Source organism: Chiloscyllium plagiosum, chromosome 18 (assembly GCF_004010195.1).
Source record: "Chiloscyllium plagiosum isolate BGI_BamShark_2017 chromosome 18, ASM401019v2, whole genome shotgun sequence".
In the NCBI taxonomy this organism is placed as follows: domain Eukaryota; kingdom Metazoa; phylum Chordata; class Chondrichthyes; order Orectolobiformes; family Hemiscylliidae; genus Chiloscyllium; species Chiloscyllium plagiosum.
The window spans coordinates 23,812,329-23,834,235 of record NC_057727.1 but is presented as its reverse complement, the minus strand read 5'-3'; the positions used below and the strand labels follow the sequence as shown (position 1 = coordinate 23,834,235).

General features: G+C 42.8%; 2 protein-coding genes across 2 annotated transcripts in view; one reads left to right on the top strand and one right to left on the bottom strand.

The window, feature by feature from the left end:
• Nucleotides 1-21,907, bottom strand: part of syn2b (synapsin IIb) — a 405,239-nt gene that overhangs the window by 54,437 nt on the left and 328,895 nt on the right. Inside the window, exon 8 of the mRNA XM_043707946.1 lies at nt 15,782-15,856. Within this exon, the coding sequence (XP_043563881.1) occupies nt 15,782-15,856 (75 nt within the window). The remainder of the gene's footprint in view (nt 1-15,781; nt 15,857-21,907) is intronic.
• LOC122558957 (metalloproteinase inhibitor 3-like) overlaps nt 1-21,907 on the top strand; it is a 147,127-nt gene that overhangs the window by 64,781 nt on the left and 60,439 nt on the right. The window lies entirely within an intron of this gene.

Genomic DNA, 21,907 nt, shown 5'->3' with positions numbered 1-21,907 from the left:
TTGGAAAAAAGTTGTGAAACTTGAAAGAGTTCAGAAAAGATTTATAAGGATGTTGCCAAGATTGGAGGATTTGAGCTATAGGGAGAGGCTTAACAGGCTGGGGCTATTTTCCCTGGAGCGTCAGAGGCTGCGGGGTGACCTTATAGAGGTTTACAAAATTATGAGGGGCATGGATAGGGTAAATAGGCAAAGTCTTTTCCATGGGGTTGGGGAGTCCAGAGCTAGAGGGCATAGGTTTAAGGTGAGAGGGGAAAGATATAAAAGAGACCTAAGGGGCAACTTTTTCACACAGAGAGTGGTACGTGTATGGAATGAGCTGCCAGAGGATTGCACCGTTTAAAAGGCATTTTGATGGGTATATGAATAGGAAGAGTTTGGAGGGATATGGGCTGGGTGCTGGCAGGTGGGACCAGATTGGGTTGGGATATCTGGTCAGCATGGACGGGTTGGACCGAAGGGTCTGTTTCCATGCTGTACATCTCTATGATTCTATGACTCTATAAAACAATGAAACTACCTGAATACTCGGGCTTTGTTGAGACACAAAAATTGTGTATGTAGAAATTCATAATCTGTGAATGAAATGTTTTACCAACTCCTGATACTGCAATGTGGACAGATAATTAGAGTTAACAACCTGTAACTAAAAAGCTTACTCAAGGTCTCTATCACAATGGCTGGTATAGCAAGTGAGATTTAACTCACACGTTTTGTTTTCTAATCCTTCAAATTAAAGGTGTCTAAAACTAAATCTTTAATATGCCCAATTTTAATAAATTTTAATTATTACTACAAAAAGTCAATTGTGTCTCAATATCTGAAATATTTAAATGTTTGTTCCTCTAGAGCAAACTGTTCCAACAAATAAATAATTTAAACTCTGATTAAAGTCAACCCAGATGAAAGTTAATGTCAACACTTTTACAAATAGTGTATGGATAATGCCCAACAGTCACATGGACTCGTAATTCCGAGATGAAAATGTGTTGCTGGAAAAGCGCAGCAGGTCAGGCAGCATCCAGGGAACAGGAGAATCGACGTTTTGGGCATAAGCCCTTCTTCAGGAATGAATCGACGTTTCGGGCATAAGCCCTTCTTCAGGAATGGAAGGGCTTATGAAGGGCATATGGAAGGGCTCAGGAATGGAATGACTGATGAAGGGCTTTTGCCCAAAATGTCGATTTTCCTGCTCCTCGGATGCTGCCTGACCTGCTGCGCTTTTCCAGCAACACATTTTCAGCTCTGATCTCCAGCATCTGCAGACCTCACTTTCTCCTAGTAATTCCGAGAACCAGGAAATACTCCAGGGTTTGAATCCCACCTGAGCAGAAGGGTTATTTACAAAGGGACAGTGTTGCTTAAATAAATTACATTGCTTTGACTTACATAACAGATGGAATTGAAAGAATAATAATGACCATGAAATTATTGTCTATTGCTGTAAATATTCATCTGGTTCACTCATGCCATTTAGGAATGAAAAATACATCTTTACTGGTGTGGCCTACAGGTCACGCTAGACGCACAGCAACTTAACTGCTCTCTGAAATGGCCCGGCATGCTACTCACTTGAATCAAACTGTTATAAAATCTCTAAGAAATGAAACTGGACGGATCGGTTGATATTGATCTAGGTACTGAAAATAACAACAGTAAACTCAACCCTATCATTCTCCTCACTGACATCTGGGGGCTTGTGCCAAAACAGGACAGCTACCTCTTCGACTAGATTAGAGTGGTGCTGGAAAAGCACAGCAGGTCAGGCAGCATCCGAGGAGAAGGAAAATCGACATTTTGGCAAAAGCCCTTCATCAGTCATTCCTGATGAAGGGCTTTTGCCCGAAAAGTCCATTTTCCTGCTCCTCAGATGCTGCCTGACCTGCTGTACTTTTCCAGCACCACGCTAATCTTGACTCTAACCTCCAGCATTTGCAGTACCCACTTCCGCCTACATCTTCGACTAGCCAAACAAATCCTGATATAGTCATACTCAAACTCATACCATACTGACAATATCCCAAATACCACCATCATCATTCCTTGGATATAACTAAATGCACTGGCGGAGGAGGCAAACAGTGGTATACAGTCAGGAGAGAATAGCTCTGAGACTCCAAACTCCAGGAAGTCTCATGGTGACAGGTCAAATATGTGCAAGGAAGCCTCCTGTTGAGGACCCAATTTAATTAAGTTCAGCACCATTTCGAAGAACAGGATGGCAAAAGCACAATGTACTCTTGTTAGGGGATTTCAATGTCCATCAACACTCAAGAAGTCTGACATCATTCAGGGCAAAATGCTTTTTTGATTTTTATCATATCTGCAAATTCACTATCTCCACCACCAATGCACAGTACCAGGAGTGTGTACCATCTATATGGTGCACTGCAGAAATTCACAAAGGCTTCTTAGAAACCATGACCATTACCATATAGGAGGTCAAGAGCAACAGACACGTGGCAACAGCACCACCTGCAAAATCCCCTCCATGAATCCAAACTAACCCAACCTGACCCAAACTGCCACTCCTGCAGTGTCCCTGGATCAAAATCCTATAACTCTCTTTCTAACAGTATTGTGGGGCTCCCTACACATAATTGACAGCAACATGGTGGTGGTATGATGGCTCAGTGGTTAGCACTGCTGCCTCACAGCGCCAGGAACCTGGTTTGATTCCTGCCTCGGGCGACTGTCTATGTGGAGTTTGCACATTCTCCCCGTGTCTGCGTGGGTTTCTTCTGGGTGCTCTGGTTCCCTCCCATTTTCCAAAGCTGTGCAGGTTAAGTGAATTGGCCATGCTAAATTGCCCATAGTGTTAACTGATGTGTAGGTACTTTACATTTCTTCTGACATTAGTCAGAGGAAATGTAAAGTAATAGGGTAGAGGAACAGGTCTGGGTGGGATACGCTTTGGAGGGTCAGTGTGGACTTGTTGGGCCTAATGGCCTGTTTCCACACTGTAGGGATTCAATGATTCAAAGACTGCAGCAGTTTAAGAAGGCAGCTCACCACCATCTTGTTGTAAGTTGTAAGGAATGATACAACTGCACAGTGATCCAATCATTTCTCTTTTTCTGAAAACTTACTTCTATGTGAATATATCCTTCTGCATTGTTGGATATATCCTTCAACACTCTCTGAATCCTGTTGAAAGAACATTCATTCATTCAGATACTTCAATACCAATGGCATGCTGATGTTTCTATAAAACAATGGCCTATTTTGCTTTTGCTAACTTGACTCTGTTTGTCTCAGTTGTACATCACCTTCTTCACTGACCCCATCAGCTAACACTCAACAATCTGCAGCAGTGATTGGCTTTCCTCGCATCTGGGCATCTTTGATTGCACATGTCATTAGAGAATTAAAACACGAGCTAAAAATATTCATCAATGGAAAAAGCCATCTCTGCATTAAAAGTTCAAGTGGTCTCTGATTGCAAAAACAGGAGCTGAGAACAGGACCCAAGCATTGTCAGTATGTATTTATCTATGGGAATCTATCCCACCCTGCGCTCACCTCAATATTTAGTCCTTCCAGACATAGAAGGATTGCTGCTATAGGACAAGACATGCATTGTAATGGTGACCTTGCTACATAGAGAGGTCTACAACTGGGGGACATTGTTTGACTTAATATGAGCTGAAATTCCCTGGAAGGTTCCAGTGAAATTACCTCCATAAGACCTAAGTTGTTCTTATGAAGGAGCTAATTTATGACAGGTTACATCACTTCTACTGCATGTCAAAACAATGTAATTTATTTAACTGATATTTGAATAACACACACATGAATTTCCTGGATTCACATAAATAATGCATTAGTACAGATTTGTATAACTGTTTTCTTTTGTCTTACTTCTCTTCTCATCTCATCCCAACACATTATTCCTCCTTTTGGGCATGGGCTGAACTTGGCATTGTAAGTGAGAGATGGGTTTAAAATGATGTTCCTTGGGACAGGGATTGTGGTATACTTCTCCTTTTCTCTTCCAGTTCCTTTCCCATTCTGATCTTCCAGTTACATTTTGCCAGTATTTTTAGGGGAAATGTTGCTCAAGGGCTGATGGATATGTTGCTTTTTGCTGGAGAGGAGCTGGAGCAAGATGATTAGCAAGCTGCCTAGCAGGAGAAAAGAGATAGTGACACGAATGCTGGTCAATGTAATTTACACCTCACTACTGCTTTTTGTCATTTATATATATGATTTGGATATGAACAAAGGAAGTATGGTTAGTAAGTTTGCAGATGACATCAAAATTGGAGGTGTAGTGGACAGGTAGGAAGGCTATCTCTGAGTATAATGGAATCTTGAGGAGTGGCAGATGGAGTTTAATTTAGATAAATGTGAGGTGCTGCGTTTTGGAAAGGTGAATGAGGGTAGAACTTATGCACTTAATAGTAAAGTCCTGGGAAGTGTTGTTGAACAAAGAGACCTTGGTGTGCAGGTTCATAGTTCCTTGAAAATAGAGTCACAAGTGGCCAGCATACTGAAGAAGACGTTTGGTATGCTTGTCTTTTTTGGTCAGTGCACTGAGTATAAGAGTTTTGAGATCATGTTGCGGCTGTACAAGACATTGGTTAGGCCACTTTTGGAATACTGCATTCAATTCTGGTTTCCCTGCTATAGGAAAGATGTTGTGAAATTTAAAAGGGTGCAGAAAAGATTTGCAAGGAAGTTGCCAGGGTTGGAGGGTTTGAGCTACAGGGAGAGGTTGAATAGGCTGGGGCTATTTTCCCTGGAGCGTTGGAGGCTGAGGGGTGGCCTTAAAGAAGTTTATAAAATCACGAGGGCATAGGTAGGGTGAAGAGCCAAGGGTAGTGGAGTCTAAAGCTAGAGAGCATAGGTTTAATGTGAGAGGGGAAAGATTTAAAAGGGCAACTTTTTCACTCGAAGAATGGTGTGTGTATGGAATGAACTACCTGAGGAAGTGGTGGAGGCTGATACAATTACAACATTTAGAACATAGAACATAGAAGAATACAGCGCAGTACAGGCCCTTTGGCCCTCGATGTTGCGCCGATCTCTGGATGGGTATATGAACAGAATGGGTTTACAGGGATTTGGGCCAAATGTTGGCCGGTGGGACGAGATTAATTTAGGATATTTGGTCAGCACGGAAGAAATCGACTGAAGGGTCTGTTTCAATGCTGTACAGTTCTATGACTCTGAAGAGAGAAAGGCTTCCTGTATTCTATTTTTTAGTTCAATGCAATGTGAATTAGAATGCACTTTAGTAGTTAGAGTAAAAAAGGGCTAAGTGGATTCTAGGTCCTCACCTCCAAGCCAGAAGGTCCAGACATTTTTCCACCTCAAAGCTTCAATGCCAAGAAAGAATGTGTTCAAATGTATTGAGTATCAACGTTTAGATGTATACCATTAGAAGGTGGCATGAGCAGGAAAGATCCTGGTCAGTCATACAATGAAAACAAATTGGATCTTGTACCATCACTATCCTTTGCTCCAGTGTACAACATGAATGTAAAAGTGCATGTTGCTCCAGTAATTCAGACACCTTGGGGGTGTGCCAGTTTGCTAAGTTGGTTGGACAATTGGTGTGGAGCAGATTGGTGTCAATAGCAGAAGATTTGATCCCTGTTCCAGCTGGGGGGAGATCGGCACCTGACTCCTTGCCTAATCTGTGGTGGAGATCATGGCATTGTAGATCAGAAGGTGCTAATGGGGAGAAATGGAAAAGAGTGTGGAATTTAATGTTCTGTGGAAGGGGAGGTTGACGGTGGTGGGCCTTTCAATTAGGCTGGTGGATTCAGGGTTTACTAATGCATCCAATCAAATTTTAAGCAGGTGGGTGCATGTGACCTTCCAGTCCAGAGGCAAATTGAGACTCCTATTTAACCTTAAGGCTCTTACCAGGCCGCTGCTGGAGGAGAACATGCTACTTAGTCAGACCACTGAACAAACCCTGTTGGATTTACAGGTGGTCTCATGAGGAGTGGGTGTGTGGGTCAAGGAACCTGATATCCCTACATCGGGGAAACGGGTGGGGGGTCTATAGAACATTATAGACACATAGAACATTACAGTGCAGTACAGGCCCTTCGGCCCTCGATGTTGTGCCGACCAGTCATACCAATCTGAAGCCCATCTAACCTACACTATTCCATGTACATCCATATGCTTGTCCAATGACGACTTAAATGCACTTAATGTTGGCGAATCTACTACTGTTGTAGGCAAAGCATTCCATACGCTTACTACTCTGAGTAAAGAAACTACCTCTGACATCTGTCCTGTATTTATCACCCCTCAATTGAAAGCTATGCCCCCTTGTGCTCGCCATCACCATACTTGGAAAAAGGCTCTCCCTGTCCACCCTAACTAACCCTCTGATTATCTTATATGTCTCTATTAAGTTACCTCTCTAACGAAAACAGCCTCAAGTCCCTCAGCCTTTCCTTGTAAGACCTTCCCTCCATACCAGGCAACATCCTAGTAAATCGCCTCTGCACCCTTTCCAAAGCTTCCACATCCTTCTTATAATGCGGTGACCAGAACTGTACACAATACTCCAAGTGCGGCCACAACAGAGTTTTGTACAGCTGTAGCATAACCTCATGGTTCCGGAACCTCACTCCCTCTATTAATAAAAGCTAAAACACTGTATGCCTTCTTAACAACCCTGTCAACCTGGGTGGCAACTTTCAAGGATCTGTGTACCTGGATGCAAAGCCATCAGTGATTCCTCCTGAAGACTTGAGTATAATACTGGCAATGGACATTGCTCCTGGTGGCTACTAGATATTTGTTGGTTTCCAATTGACTGTGACTTCTCAGGGGTTGGATTTCTGCCATGTCCAGGGATTAGTTCAACTCAAGCAAATGCCAGATTGTCTTGGAATGGAGAAGTGAAATGTAGGATTCCCATCAATGTTCTAGTCAATTGGCAAAATCCCTATTGCCAACCACCTAAGAAGGCAAACTGTTGAATGGGGCTGAAAATCCTGCTCGGAAAGGGGATTTAACTGCTACCACCTTTTAATGTGAGAACTCAAGTTGAAAGGGATGCATTTCAGAGTCAGTGACACTGAGCTCAAACCCTCTTTCAACTCATCCTTTGTTTGTATCTGGGAACATTGATTTTGCAACCAGTTACATTTTCAGATACAATTCCCTTAAATTTAATTTAACCAGCTGCAACACCTGGAATGTTAAATGCATCACTGACAGCTACAGGCACTAACCAATTTTAAAAAAATCATTGAATTAAGAAATTGGAAAAACCTAATCCTAAGCAATCACAGTTTGGGATAATTGCTTGAGAGCACTGTTCAGTGTTACGTAAAACAGCAATGATTAAATATGATGTTCTTTCATGGTTTTCAGTTATTTGAACATACAGCTGTAGAAAGAATTCAGAATACTTATTTAGATGTGCTTTGGGGTAAACATTATCTGAACAATTTCTCAATTTAAACTCTTTATCCATGCTCCCCAACACAGAGTGGGAGTGTGACATCTTATTAGCAGCTTGGGGATTTTCAGGTGTTCTGATTTCTATATAGTCTAACAAAAAATACTGTTTTTGAAATTTTTAAACTCCTGTCAAGAACATTATTGGCAAAATTAAATTACAGCCTTGTCTAGTTCAACTAAGAGGTTGATTATAAATGTATCATTATAATGAATTTAAACAATTATGTCCCTTTTCTTTTATCATGCTGGCCATCTGTCAGTCTGCTCCATCTGACATTTTGTCTGCTCTCATCCAATGTCATGGGTAATGTAAAATCTTCTGAATGTCCTCAGAGCTCTCGCCAGAATGTGACTGCCAGGAGTTTGCCATACTACCACCAGAGATGCAACAGAAATGTAAACAGGGTTTCTGTAGCACTTCTGGCAAGGTACAACAGAAAATCTGAGGAAATTCAGCACCGGTTTTTCAAATTATGACTTCAGTAATGTCAGTGGCCCGGCTAGTTGACTTTCCTGGTTCAGGAAAGCAAGGTTGATGGTGGATGGATGCTAGGGCTGGGAATGATGCCCAGAAAGTAGCAGAGGAATGTGTAGAGATGACTCCACAATGCATTCCCAATTCCTGGAGGCCTACTAAGGGTGAACTTGGAACAAGATTAGCTGCCTGCTCTGTGAAGGCACTACACTAATCCTTTCAATTAAAGCTCCATTTCGGGAATATTTTGAGTCAATGCTGATGTTTTACTAAGATTCAAAACAAGCCTGTCCCCATCATTTCTTGAGACGCCATGCTCAATTAAGATAGCTTTCTGTTGACAGGTCAGGGGCCATTTGGGGAGGGTCCAGTTCACAAAGACAGAGCCATATGGATGAAGGACTACTTCCTCAGTAGTGACTAGGCTTATGGAAGAATTTTGCCTTCTCTTCACTGCCCCTAAGGGGTCTGAGAGCCTTCAGTGCAACCCCTTAGCAATGGCTGGTGAGGATGCCTCCATCTAATTGACCTACGGCATCAAAAAGCCAGCTGCCATTCTGAGTATGTGGAGACAGCCAGCTGTGAGTCTACTTTCTGGAAGTTTGCACTCTTAATCGCAATAGCAGAAAATGCAACCCACACTTGGTACCAACCTCAGGATTAAAAAAAAAATCATTTGTGGGGTATGGACATTGCCAGCCGGGCCAGCATTTATTGCCCAGTTGTCTTTGAGAGGTCTTGGTGAGCAGCTCTCTTGAACCATTGCAGTCCTTTTAGTGTAGGGACATCACAATGCCATGAGGGAAGGACATCTTGGCTTTGATCTAGTGACAATGAAGAAATGCAATATAACTTTTCAAACAGGATGACAGCTTGAAAGGAAACTTACAGATGGTGTTCCCAAGTATCCACTGCCCTTGTCTTTCTCAATGAAAGTAGTTGTGGGATTTTGAAGGTAGTGTGTAAGAAGCCTTCAGTTTTTTTTGTGAATAGGGCATACCTAGCAATTTTCTACATTGCTGGCTAGATGCCAGGGTTGTAACTGTATTGGAACAGCTTGGCTAGGGTCACTGCAAGTTCTGGAGCATGCGGCTATTGCCAGAATGCTGCCAGTGCCCATAGCCTTAGCAATACTTGGTGCCTTCAGCTATTTCTTGATATTATATGGAGTGAACTGAATTGGCTTAAGACTGGTATCAGCGACGTTGGGCACCTATGGAAGAGACTGAGTTGGATCAGTCACTTGAAACTTCTGACTGAAGATTGTTGTAAATGCTTCAGCCTTATCTTGTGCCCAGTTGGATTGTGCTACATTTAAAAGCTTATGGCTGCAAATGTGAAACATTTCTTGAGCTGAGAAGCCATAGAAAGCAAAATTCAAAAGGAAAAAAAGGCCCTGCATATATGTTGAAAACCTGAAACAAAAACAAAAGTCTCGATAACACGCATTGGATCCATCTGGATTTTTTGAAAGAGGAAAGGTATATTAACACCTTGGGTATGTAGCATTTATAGAATTGGACACTAAAACAGAAGTGAGTCCATTAATAGGACCAAACAAAAGGTGGAAACATATGGGCATTGATGGAGTTGGCATAAGAACACAATAAATATGAGCAGGAGTAGGCCATACGGCTACATTAATTCTGGCACATATCTCTGACATGTCTATTTTTATTACACACTTTCAATTTTGTTTTGTTTCTTCCATTGCCTTGATGTTTTCAGCATATTTTTCCTTTATTATTTCTCCTCCTCATTTAGCTGATTAAAAATAAAGCTGCAGAAAATCATCTTGTTAACTGAAAGAATCTTTGAAGAATGCAAAGGATACGAAAGTGAAACACTAATGATAAATCTGTGGGTAACATTAGCTGGTGCTGTCAAGTGCTGAATTCAAATTTAGAAACTAATTGCTCATGTTAGGTTTTAAAACATTTTCTTCTCTAACAAAGTTTTTCCATTTGACTCTTTGCCATTGGAGTTTTACTGATTTGTTAGCTTAGGAGTATTTTCGTTTAAGTATATCAAATGTGGCAGCTTGGCTTCAGTGCAGGAATAATAATGAAGCTACCATGAACAATTCCTCAGATAACCAATGATTCAGCAATGTACAATCTTATTGTAAAATGCGAATGTTCATAACATTTACAGAACAGCCTACATTCAGAAATTCCAAAGTCCTTTCAGTGCTAACGTGTTCATAGGTAATAAGTATACCGTTTTGGATACTGCTGGTGGGGACAGCCTACCAGGGGAAAGCCATAGTTGTCCGGTCTCTGACACTGAGCCTGGCACTGTGGCTCAGAAGGGAAGGGGGGAAAATAGAAAACTGCTAGTGGTAGGGGACTCAATAGTTAGATGGATTGACAGTAAATTTTGTGGTCAGGAACAGGACTCCCGGAAGGTATGTTGCATCCCTGGTGCCAGGGTCCGGGATGTCGCTGATCGAGTTTACAGGATTCTGAAGGGCGAGGGTGAGCAGCCAGAAATCGTACTACATATTGGCACCGATGATATAGCCAGGAAAGGGATTAAGGATCTGAAAAGTGACTACAGAGAGTTAGGCTGGAAGCTGAAGAGCAGGACGAGTAGAGTAGTGATCTCAGGTTTGCTACCGGTGCCACGAGATAGTGAGATGAGGAACAGTCATCGAATGCAGTTTAACACGTGGCTGCAAAGCTGGTGCAGGAGGGAGGGCTTCAGATACCTTGACCATTGGGATACCTTCTGGGGGAGGTGGGACCTGTACATGAAGGAAGGGTTGCACCTGAACTGGAGGGACACAAATGTCCTTGGTGGGAGATTTGCTCGTGTGATTCGGGAGGATTTAAACTAGTTTGGCAGGGGGTTGGGAATCAGAGCCACATTTCTGAGAGGGGGTCAATTGCAGACGGGACAGTGATAGGATATATTGAATCTATCAGGAAGGTTTCTCACGCGATGAAACAAAGGGATCATTTAAAGTGTGTCTGCTTTAATGCAAGGAGTGTCAGAAATAAGAGTGATGAACTTAGAGCATGGATCAGTACTTGGGGCTACGATGTTGTGGCCATAACAGAGATGTGGGTTTCACATGGGCAGGAATGGTTGCTTGATGTTCCAGGGTTTAGAACATTTAAAAAGAACAGGGAGGGTGGAAAAAGAGGAGGGGGTGTAGCATTGCTAATCGGAGAGTGCATCACAGCTACAGAAGTGAAGGTTGTTGAGGAAGATTTGTCTACTGAGTCAGTATGGGTGCAAGTTAGGAACAGCAAGGGAACAGCCACCTCATTGGGGGTTTTCTACAGACCACCTAATAGCAGTAGAGATTTGCTCGTGTGATTCTGGAAAAATGCATGTAGCAGGGTTGTTGTTGTGGAACCTCTTTTTGTCAGTATTTAGACAGACTGACGAGGGGAGAGGCTATTTTGAATTTGGTGCTCTGCAATGAGCCAGGACAGATGTCAGATCTCGTGGTGGGAAAGTGATCACAACTGCCTCACATTTAGCATAGCCTTGGAGAGTGAAAGGAGCAGTTACTGAGGGAAGATATTTAATTGGGAAAAAGGAAATTATGACGCTATCAGACAGGAGTTGGGAAGTACAGACTGGGAGCAATTGTTCCACAGAAAGGGCACAGCAGATATGTGGAGACTGTTTAAGGAGCAGTTGTTGCGAGTGATGCGCAAATTTGTTCCTCCGAGACAGGTTAGAAGGGGTAAGATTAAGGAACCTTGGACGACGTGAACAGAGGAACTTCTCATCAAACGGAAGAAGGCAGCTTACGTAAGGTAGAGGAAGGAAGGATCTAGCATAGCTTTAGAGGATTACAGGCTTGCTAGAAAAGAGCTCAGAATTGGACTGAGGAGAGCGAGGAGGGGGCATGAAAAAGGCTTGGCAAGATGGATTAGGGAGAACTCAAAAGACATTTTACTCATACATGAGGAATAAGAGAATGATCAGGGAGATGATAGGGCTGATCAGGAATAGCAGAGGGAACTTGTGCGTGGAGTCTGAGCAGATAAGGGAAGCCTAAATGAGTTTTTTGCTTTGGTTTTCACCAAGGAAAGGGAACTTGTTGTAAATGAAAACTTAGAGGAGCTGGGATACAGTCTTGACCAGATCAAGATTGATGAAATTGATGTGCGAGAAATTTTGGAAAACATTAAGATGGATAAGTCTCCAGGACCAGACCAGATTTATCCTAGGCTGCTCCGGGAAGCAAGAAGGAGGTTGCTAAGCCGCTGGCGAGAATATTTGCCTCCTCACTCTCCACGGGAGTCATACTGGAGAATTGAAGGGAGGGGAATGTTGTTCCTCTTTTCAAGAAGGGTAATAGGGAAATCCCTGGCAATTACAGACCAAGTCAGTCTTACATCTGTGGTCAGCAAAGGTTTGGAAAGAACTCTGAGGGATAGGATTTATGACTATTTGGCAAAGCATAGTGTGATTAAAAGCAGTCATAATGGCTTTGTGAGGGGCAGGTCAGGCCTCACAAATCTTATTGAGTTCTTTGAGGAGATGTCAAGACAGGTCGACAACGGTCAAGCAGTGGATGTGGTGTATATGGACTTCAGCAAGGCATTTTATAGGGTTCCCCGTGGTAGGCCCATTCATAAAGTCGGGAAGTATGGGATACAGGGAGATTTGGCTATCTGGATTCAAGATTGGCTGGCTGACAGAAGGCAGAGAGTGGTTGTAGATGGAAAGTATTCTGCCTGGAGGACAGCGTTGAGTGGGGCTCTGTTCTTGGGCCTCTGCTCTTTGTTGTTTTTATAAATGACTTGGATGAGGAGGTTGAGGGGAGGGTTAGTAAATTTGCAGATGACACAAAGCTTGGAGGTGTCGTCGATAGTATAGAGGCCTCTGCAGGCTGCAGCGCAACATAGACAGGATGCAGAGCTGGGCTGAAAAATGACAGATGGCGTTCAACCTGGATAAATGTGAAGTGATGCATTTTGGAAAGTCAAACTTGAATGCTGAGTATAGGATTAAAGGCAGGATTCTTGGCAGTGTGGAGGAACAGAGGGATCTGGGTATGCAAGTACACAGATCCCTCAAAGTTGCCACCCAAGTGGATAGGGTTGTTAAGAAAGCATATGGTGTTTTGGCTTTCATTAACAGGGGGATTGAGATTAAGAGCCACGAGGTTTTGCTGCAGCTCTACAAGTCCCTGGTGAGTCAACACTTGGAATATTGTGTCCAGTTTTGGTCGCCCTTCTACAGAAAAGATACAGAAGCTTTGGAGAGGGTGCAAAGAAGGTTTACCAGGATGCTGCCTGGACTGGAGGGCTTGCCTTATGAAGAAAGGCTGAATAAGCTCGGACTTTTCTCTCTGGAGAAAAGGAGCAAGAGAGGAGACCTGATCGAGGTGTACAAAATAATGAGAGGAATAGATAGAATCAATAGCCAGAGACTTTTCCCCAGGGCAGGATTGACTGGTACAAGAAGTCATAGTTTGAAGATATTAGAAGGAAGGTATAAAGCAGATGTCAGAGGTAGGTTCTTTACGCAGAGAGTTGTGAATGCATGGAATGCGTTGCCAGCGGTGGTGGTGGAAGCAGAATCATTGGGGACATTTAAGCGACTGCTGGACATGCACATGGATAGCAGTGAGTTGAGGGGTGTGTAGGTTAAGTTACTGTATTTGACATTAGGATTAAATCTCGGCACAACATCGTGGACCAAAAGGGCTGTTCTGTGCTGTACTTTTCTATGTCCTATGTTCTAAGCCAATGAGTACATTCATAATGAAACATACTTCCCTAATCAGGAAGGTAACAATATTGACAAAAACTCAAACTTTTAAGAAAGAATTTCAATCTTATTTCTTATTTACTCCAAAACCTATCGTTTTGAATTGAATCACCTGTGATCTATTCAACAGGCATCAGCCACACAATCAAGTTTATCGATATAGCAAGGAAACTTTTCTTTCTCCTTTAAAATAATAGATTCCTGTGGTGTACAAAATGATGATTCATAGTAATATGCAGAATTTTCTCACTATTTTCAGAGTACTAATTGTGCCAGCATAGTGAGTAATTATGAGTGGAAGCTGTTACAGCCATATATCTGTTGTTGAAAATCTACCATTATAACATTCAATTGCACTTTCTGGGCCTTCCCATGATCTGCCTGTCATATTGTGACTAGCTTATCTCTCCACGCTTCAGGCTCTCTGCCTTTATTCCTGATGAAGGGCTTTTGCCCGAAACGTCGATTTTGCTGCTCGTCGGATGCTGCCTGAATTGCTGTGCTCTTCCAGCACCACTGATCCAGAATCTGGTTTCCAGCATCTGCAGTCATTGTTTTTACCATATTGTGACTATAATAAAATGATAGTCACTGAATCCAGTGCAGTAAAATTGGGTGGTTGCCTTTCAGTGAGAAAGCAGATGAAAGTGAGGACTGTACAATGCAATAGCTCAGTCCCTTGTTTGATATGCATGTCTGCAACACTTTAGCTAATATTGTAGTTCATATGGAAATAACCAACAGCTTGGAAGTGTGCAGTGATGATGTGGATAACACTGTCCTCCTTATGTTCTAACTTGTTTGTGGGTGCTCTTGCTCGAGATGGCAAAGCTCTGAATTTGGTTATTAGCTGATCCAGGGCAATCTGCTAGGCAGACTATTAGTTTTACAAATATAGTGTTTTCCAATCTCCTATTAACTTATTCTACCTTGACCATGAAACATTGCATATGAGACAATTTAAAAACAAACATACTTAAAGGAGTGAAGAAGAAGATGCTGCTGAATAAAATGAACAAAACTGTACAATGAAAGCTGTACTAAAAAGAAAGCTGATCCAAATGGTGGGATATTGTGGAAATTACAAGGCTCATGGCTGCTGGCTGGTGTGCTGGCAAGAGCCCCTTGTTACTCTTTTCAGGAAGTCCCACTGCATCTTGTTCTAAGTTATTATACACACTTGTGATTGGGTTTCCTAGGGATTAAGGACTGCAGGATGGACGTCACACTGGCCAAGAGCTGCGACCAATTGAGTCATCAGCTCTTCTGTACTCAGGAGTGCCATCGCTGCTGCTGGTATGACTCTCATGTGATGCCTCAGATTGAGGAGGAACACAACCTCAGGTAGAAGAGACAGAGTGGGGTTTCCGAGAAAGGCTTCAATCGGAAGGGAGCTGGGAGGTCGTCCTCAGCAAGCCACCGAATTCTCCTTGTCAGAACAAAAGCACTGAGTGCCTTTGAACATGGGAACCTCCACTGTAGGAGCTATAATAATGTCCCCATGGCAAGCCCTTCCTTGCTGCTAGCTTAATACTAATGCTGGCAGGGTGCGGGCCTGCCACTTAAGGGCTTCAATTGCCACTGGCTGACGTGGGAGGAAGGCCATCAAAAAGCTCCCCCCTTCCCCAGAGTTAATCAGGATGGATGCAGGAAGCTGGTGGGTTCCTGTCTGCTGCTTTTCTGCCTAATAAAGTGCACCCACAACCCACCACCAAATTCACCATGGGGAGGAAATAAATTCTGTGCAAAGCCTTTGTTATTAAAAAAGCTTCTTTGCTGTGGAAAACTGCATTGTGCTCTAATAAAATATCAAATCTGAAAGAACCATGTGGGTTATGTGAAGTACTCATCCAAGTATTTCTGTGTAAAATTTAGGACCTTAATAAAGTTGATACATGAAATGGGCATAAGCAAAAAACTAACATGTTAATACATCAACCCTCATCCTCTCGGAAGTGAGCAAAGGATCTGCATTTTTAACTTAAAGCATTTACTCTGTTAGTATATCACACTGTATTACTGGCCCACTATTCTCTAATGCTGATTGAGACATAATGCACATATATTCACAGCTTCATATTTGAATATATCAGAAAATACATTTGTAGGTCTATGTATCAGTGAAGCACCCACCTTTCAGTCATTGCAATCTGTTCGAGCATGGCTGACCCAGTATTTGTTTTCCAGTTTCCGGATATTGATGTTCTCCTGGAAAAGATAAACACAATACAGCTGGTGCATTCGGTTCCATTTCTCAGACTCTGTAGTTTAATATTTCAATATGACTTCAAAACATATTTAGCTATGATTTATATGCAATTGCCTATCATCACTAACATTATTTTATGATGTGGAGATGACGATATTGGACTGGGGTGGACAAGGTCAGAAGTCACATGACACCAGGTTATAGCTTAATAGTGCTTTCAGAGTACTGCTCCATCACCTGATGAAGGAGCAGTACTCGGAAAGCTCATGATTTCAAATAAATCTGTTGACTTCTAACATTATTTTAACTAGTTAAAAAAAAGAGACATTTTTATCTTCTTTTGAACAGGACCCTAACAGGGCAGCACAGTGGCTCAGTGGTTAGCACTGCTGCCTCACAGCACCAGGGACCCGGGTTTGATTCCAGCCTTGGGCTGTCTGTGTGGCGTGTGCACATTCTCCCAGGTTTCCTCCCACAATAGGTGAATTGGCCATGCTAAATTGCCCATAGTTTTCAGAGATGTGTAGGTTAGGTGCATTAGTCAGGGGTAAATAAGGGATACTAGGCTAGGGGAATGGGTCTGCGTGAGTTACTCCTTAGAGGGTCGGTGTGGACTTGTTGGGCCGAAGGGTCTGTTTCTATGATTCTACTATGTTGGATGAGACTAAGGAAAATTAAGTATATTGCTGCTTGTTTTACTTGGCTACATCCAAATGTAAGTAAGCCTCTGTTCAGTTTCATACACAGCTTGAAGTAATCACTTCAATGCTACATTTGCTTACCATTTACTAATCATCTTCATTTTCAATCATCACGAATACACTATTTATTTTCATTTTTCAGCAGATCTTGTAAATCCGTATGGTTTCAAAAATAGGCAATTGATTCAATAGTCATTCAATTGTGTGGCAAAGCAATATGATTAGTAAATACATGTTTTCTGTCTGAATAGGTATTAAAAGTTTTTGTTAAAGTAAAAGTGTAGCTCCTCTTAAATTTTGCACCTACATTTTAAAAACTCCTTTTAGAGATATTCCTAATTTATGACTTAATTGTTGAAAACTGCTTCCTTTAGCTTGTTTTTGTTTCAGATTTAAAAGTTCTAGTAATGGAAAACATTATGGACTGAGCTGGTCATAGATATTGAGTGGAAACAGTTTCCAAAGTGGGCATTTGACAAGGGTGGAAATTCAGTTGTGAGTAGGGTTAAATAGTGAGTACTAATTTAAAACATCTTGTGTATTTTCTCCCTTTTTTACCTGACGTTAATGTTTAAATTTCTGCAGCTATAATAAATTGACAGCCAACTGGCAGCATGTGATTATCTGTCATTGTTAAGTAAGCTACTGTGTCGAATTGGGATAAAGTGCAACAAGGCAAATTGTGCTTAATCCTGACAATAGGTAAGTGATCTGAACCACAAAATGTTCTTCTTTTCACCACTGTCTCAACTTTTCAGCATCTCTGGTATTTTCTGTTATTATTCTTGCTGAATGCTTTTAAGGCATAATAAATGATAACTTGAGCAAGTGTCTATGCATGAAGATTGCCACATTTTGACTCAGTGAGCTCAAGGTTTAGAACATCAGGTGGAATTGGAAAAAAATCAATTTATTGAACTCGGAGGAAGGTGCTGAGAACTAGACTTTCAGTGGGTAGCCAGTGGATAGCTAGCAGTGATGGGAAAGATGGTTAACTATCCATAGATCTGATTGATGAGGGAGGTCAGGCTAGAGATCATCTTGAGAAATTGCTCTAATTGACCTTCCTGTTGATATGTTGAGGTCTCTGGGCAGGGCAATTAAATTATTATGGTAGCATCTGAGCATGGGAGGCAGTTTATGTCAGGAATGATTCACATTTCAGCTATAAAAACGGTGTTAGCAGGAGATTAGGGAAGTATGTGTAAGAGTAGAACTTGTTCGTGGATCACAATTTCCAGATTTCACAGTCCTGGTTATACTGAGAGGACTACAGAAAAGAAAAAACACAAATACCTCTCCTGTGTACCACCAGCCTTAAAACGTTAACTCTGCTTTCTTTGCACAGATGCTGTCATACCTGCTGATTTTCTCCAGCAATTTCTGTTTGTGTTTTATAATAGAGTGTTGTTATTTCAAGCAGGAATTGTTGTCCTTACTCACTTGTTGTATTAATCATAGTTAATAAGTTCTATCAGCAAATAAATCCTTCCGTGCATGGAACATCTATACTCAACAACAAAACATGCAGCACAAGCTAACATACCAACCATAAGTAAACTGCATGGAAGGAATCTTCAACCATACTAAGTTGGCTTTATCAAGGAAAACAAGAATGCTGTTTTTTTTCCTGGTCTAAATGCATCTAATATTCATTCAATCCAATATCCTCTAAGAAGAGCAAAAAACAATTGTTGTATTAGTCATTTATAGTCTTTGGTAATTTATATCATGCTCTGCAAATTATATCTGTCATAATTAGCATACTACATGGAGGGGGTGCGGGGATGCGGGGGCACAGAGCTGTGATCTGTTGCGCGGTGTGCTGCTGCCTAGTCAAAGATATTGAGTGGAAACAGTTTCCAAAGTGGACGCTTGACAAGGGTGGAAATTCAGTTGTGAGTAGGGTCAAATAGTGGGTGCTAATTTAAAACATCTTGTGTATTTTCTACCATTTTTGCCTGACGTTAACGCTTAAATTTCTGCAGCCATAATGAATTGACAGCCAACAGACAGCATGTGATCATTTGTCATTATTAAGTAAGTTATTGTGTCGAATTGGGATAAAGTGCAACCAGGCAAATCGTGCTTAATCCTGACAATAGGTAAGCGATCTGAACCACAAAATGTTCCACAAAATGGGGAGCGGACATAGCAAGTGCTCACTCTGTCAATCCCATCGAAGTGAAGCAGCGGCAGGGAGAGGCTTCAGCAATGCTGCAGGTCCCTTATACACAGGTGTGGGTCTGCTCAGAAACAAACCCTGAGACAGCGAGAGGGAGCAAGGCAGGCAGTGTGAGGAAAAAGGAAACTTCAGAAAATTCCGAGTTCCAAAGGAGTGGCATTGAATCAGTTATCCAAATAATGTTATCCGAACGAAATAGTGCCCACCCATCTCGTTCAGATATTCAAGGTTCCTCTGTATACTGTACTGAATACATTTTCATCACTCCAAACATTTCCCTTTTCACAAGAAAGTAGAAATATTTGCATGCACAATCCTTTGTAGTTTCAAGTTACTGAACATAGTCGAAAATAACATTTTCATTCATTAACAAATCTGTCACGTCTAGTCAGTTCTACTTTCATCAGTCTCTAACGAGGTATTGGATATAGAGTATTTAAGTCATAAGTCTCCTAATGACATGTATATGCAATATTATTGGCTGTTTATCTGATATCTGCTCATTCCCAAGGTAGTTTTTCTTCTCCGGGGAGTGTCATTCATGTGGGAAGTGCTGTCGCTATGATAACTGTATTCCTATTCCTTGTTGATCCATTTTCATTGCAGGGTATTGCTGAATCTCTGGAAGAAATGGTCTATACAGGTGGTGAGATCACACCTTTTGATCCACTACTTTTAGTGAAGGCATTGCTGCTGTAGTTGTATGCTGCAGTCTGTGATCAAATATATCTGATCATTCATGTTCATTGTATGTTCAAGCTGACAACTACTCAACATAGGTGCCACATCGGTACATGGTCTGACTCTTGTTGAGAGCATTGAATGTTTGTACTCTGATGGGCGGTCCATTGCTTAGCTCTAGAAATTACCTTTATCAAAGTTTAATTTGGAATACTGTCATTTCACTTTTATTTTGTGACTCATACCTGGCAGATCTCTTCAATTCCGCCTGTTCTTTTTCTTTCTTTCTCTTTTTCTCTCTTTCCTCTTTTTCTTTTTCTCTCCCCTTAGTCCTAGAAGCAAATCCCAAAGCAGTAGCAGGCACAGGCAGCAAGAGCAGCGTGTGAGCAGAGTCCCAGAGCAGCACGTGGTCAGCAAGGCCCAGAGTACCACGTGGTCAGCTAGTCCCAGAGTACCACGTGGTCAGTGAGTCCCAGACTACCATGTGGTCAGCTAGTCCAAGAGTACCACATGGTCAGCTAGTCCCAGAGTATCACGTGGTCAGCTAGTCCCTGAGTACCACGTGGTCAGCTAGTCCCAGGGTACCACGTGGTCAGCGAGTCCCAGACTACCATGTGGTCAGCTAGTCCCAGAGTACCACGTGGTCAGCTAGTCCCAGAGTACCATGTGGTCAGCTAGTCCCAGAGTACCATGTGGTCAGCAAGTCCCAGGGTACCATGTGGTCAGCTAGACCCAGAGTACCACGTGGGTAGCTAGTCCCAGAGTACCACATGGTCAGCTAGTCCCAAAGCACCACATGGTCATTTAGTTCCAGAGCAGCATGTGGTCAGCTAGTCCCAGAGCACCACGTGGTCAGCTAGTTCCAGAGCAGCATGTGGTCAGCAAGTCCCAGAGTACCACATGGTCAGCAAGTCCCAGAGTACCATGTAATCAGATAATCTGAGTACCACATGGTCAACTAGTCCCAGAGCAGCACGTGGGACTGGGGATATTTTAGAGATGGTGTTGAATTTCCTAATACTTTATGAAGCACCTGAATCCTGCCCTTGTGAATTGAGGGACATTGTCACTCAATGCATGATCACCTTGTTGGAATTGTACCATATGCCCCCAACAGTCAGTGGGAAATCAAGAAGCAAATATGTAAGGAGATCTCAGATATCTGTAAGAATGGGACTGTTTTAGTCTAAAGAACTTGGATTGGTAGGAATTTGTAAAGTGTGTACAAGAAAAGGGTGTACAGGGCGGCACGGTGGCTAACTGCATCATAGCACCAGGATCCCAGGTTGATTCCAGCCTCGGGGGACTGTCTGTGTGGAGTTTGCACATCCTCCCTGTGTCTGCGTGGGTTTCCTCCCACAGTCCAAAGATGTGCAGGACAGGTGAATTGGCCATGCTAAATTGCCCAAAGTGTTAGATGCATTAGTCAGGGGGAAATGGGTCTGGGTGGGTTACTCTTTGGAGGGTCAGTGTGGATTGGTTGGGATGAAGGGCCTGTTTCCACACTGTAAGGAATCTAATCTAAAACTTTCTTACTCAATAAGTGGATGTACCTATTAGAGAAGGAGCAAAATCTGACTTTCTGTTGGAGATAAAGCAGGGCAAGTGACTGAGGTGTCAGTGGGGGACCACTCTGGAGCAAGTGATCATACCGGCAGACAAGGGAGGCGCGGTGGTAGTTTGGCGCACCGATCTTTATATTGCTGAGGCTAAACGCCAGCTCGCGGACACCTCCTCCTACTGCCCCCTTGACATGACCCCACCTCCCACCACCAAACCATCATCTCCCAGACCATCCATAACCTCATCACCTCAGGTGATCTCCCATCCGCTGCCTCCAACCTCATAGTCCCACAACCCCGCACCGCCCGCTTCTACCTCCTGCCCAAAATCCACAAACCTGACTTCCCCGGCCGACCCATTGTCTCAGCCTGCTTCTGCCCCACCGAACTCACTTCTGCATACCTTGACACGGTCCTGTCCCCCTTAGTCCAAGAACTCCCCACCTACGTTCGGGACACCACCCACACCCTCCACCTCCTCCATGATTTTTGCTTCCCCGGCCTCCAGTGCCTTATCTTCACCATGTACATCCAGTCCCTATACACCTCCATCCCCCATCACAAAGGCCTCAAAGCCCTCCATTTCTTCCTTTCCCGCTGAACCAACCAGTACCCGTCCACTGACACCCTCCTTTGACTGACTGAACTGGTCCTCACTCTGAACAACTTCTCTTTCCAATCCTCCCACTTCCTCCAAACCAAAGGAGTAGCCATGGGCACCTGCATGGGCCCCAGCTATGCCTGCCTCTTCGTAGGATATGTGGAACAATCCATCTTCCGCAACTACACTGGCCCCACCCCCCACCTTTTCCTCCGCTACATCGATGACTATATCGGCGCCGCCTCGTGCTCCCACGAGGAAGTTGAACAGTTCATCCACTTCACCAACACCTTCCAACCCGACCTCAAATTCACCTGGAC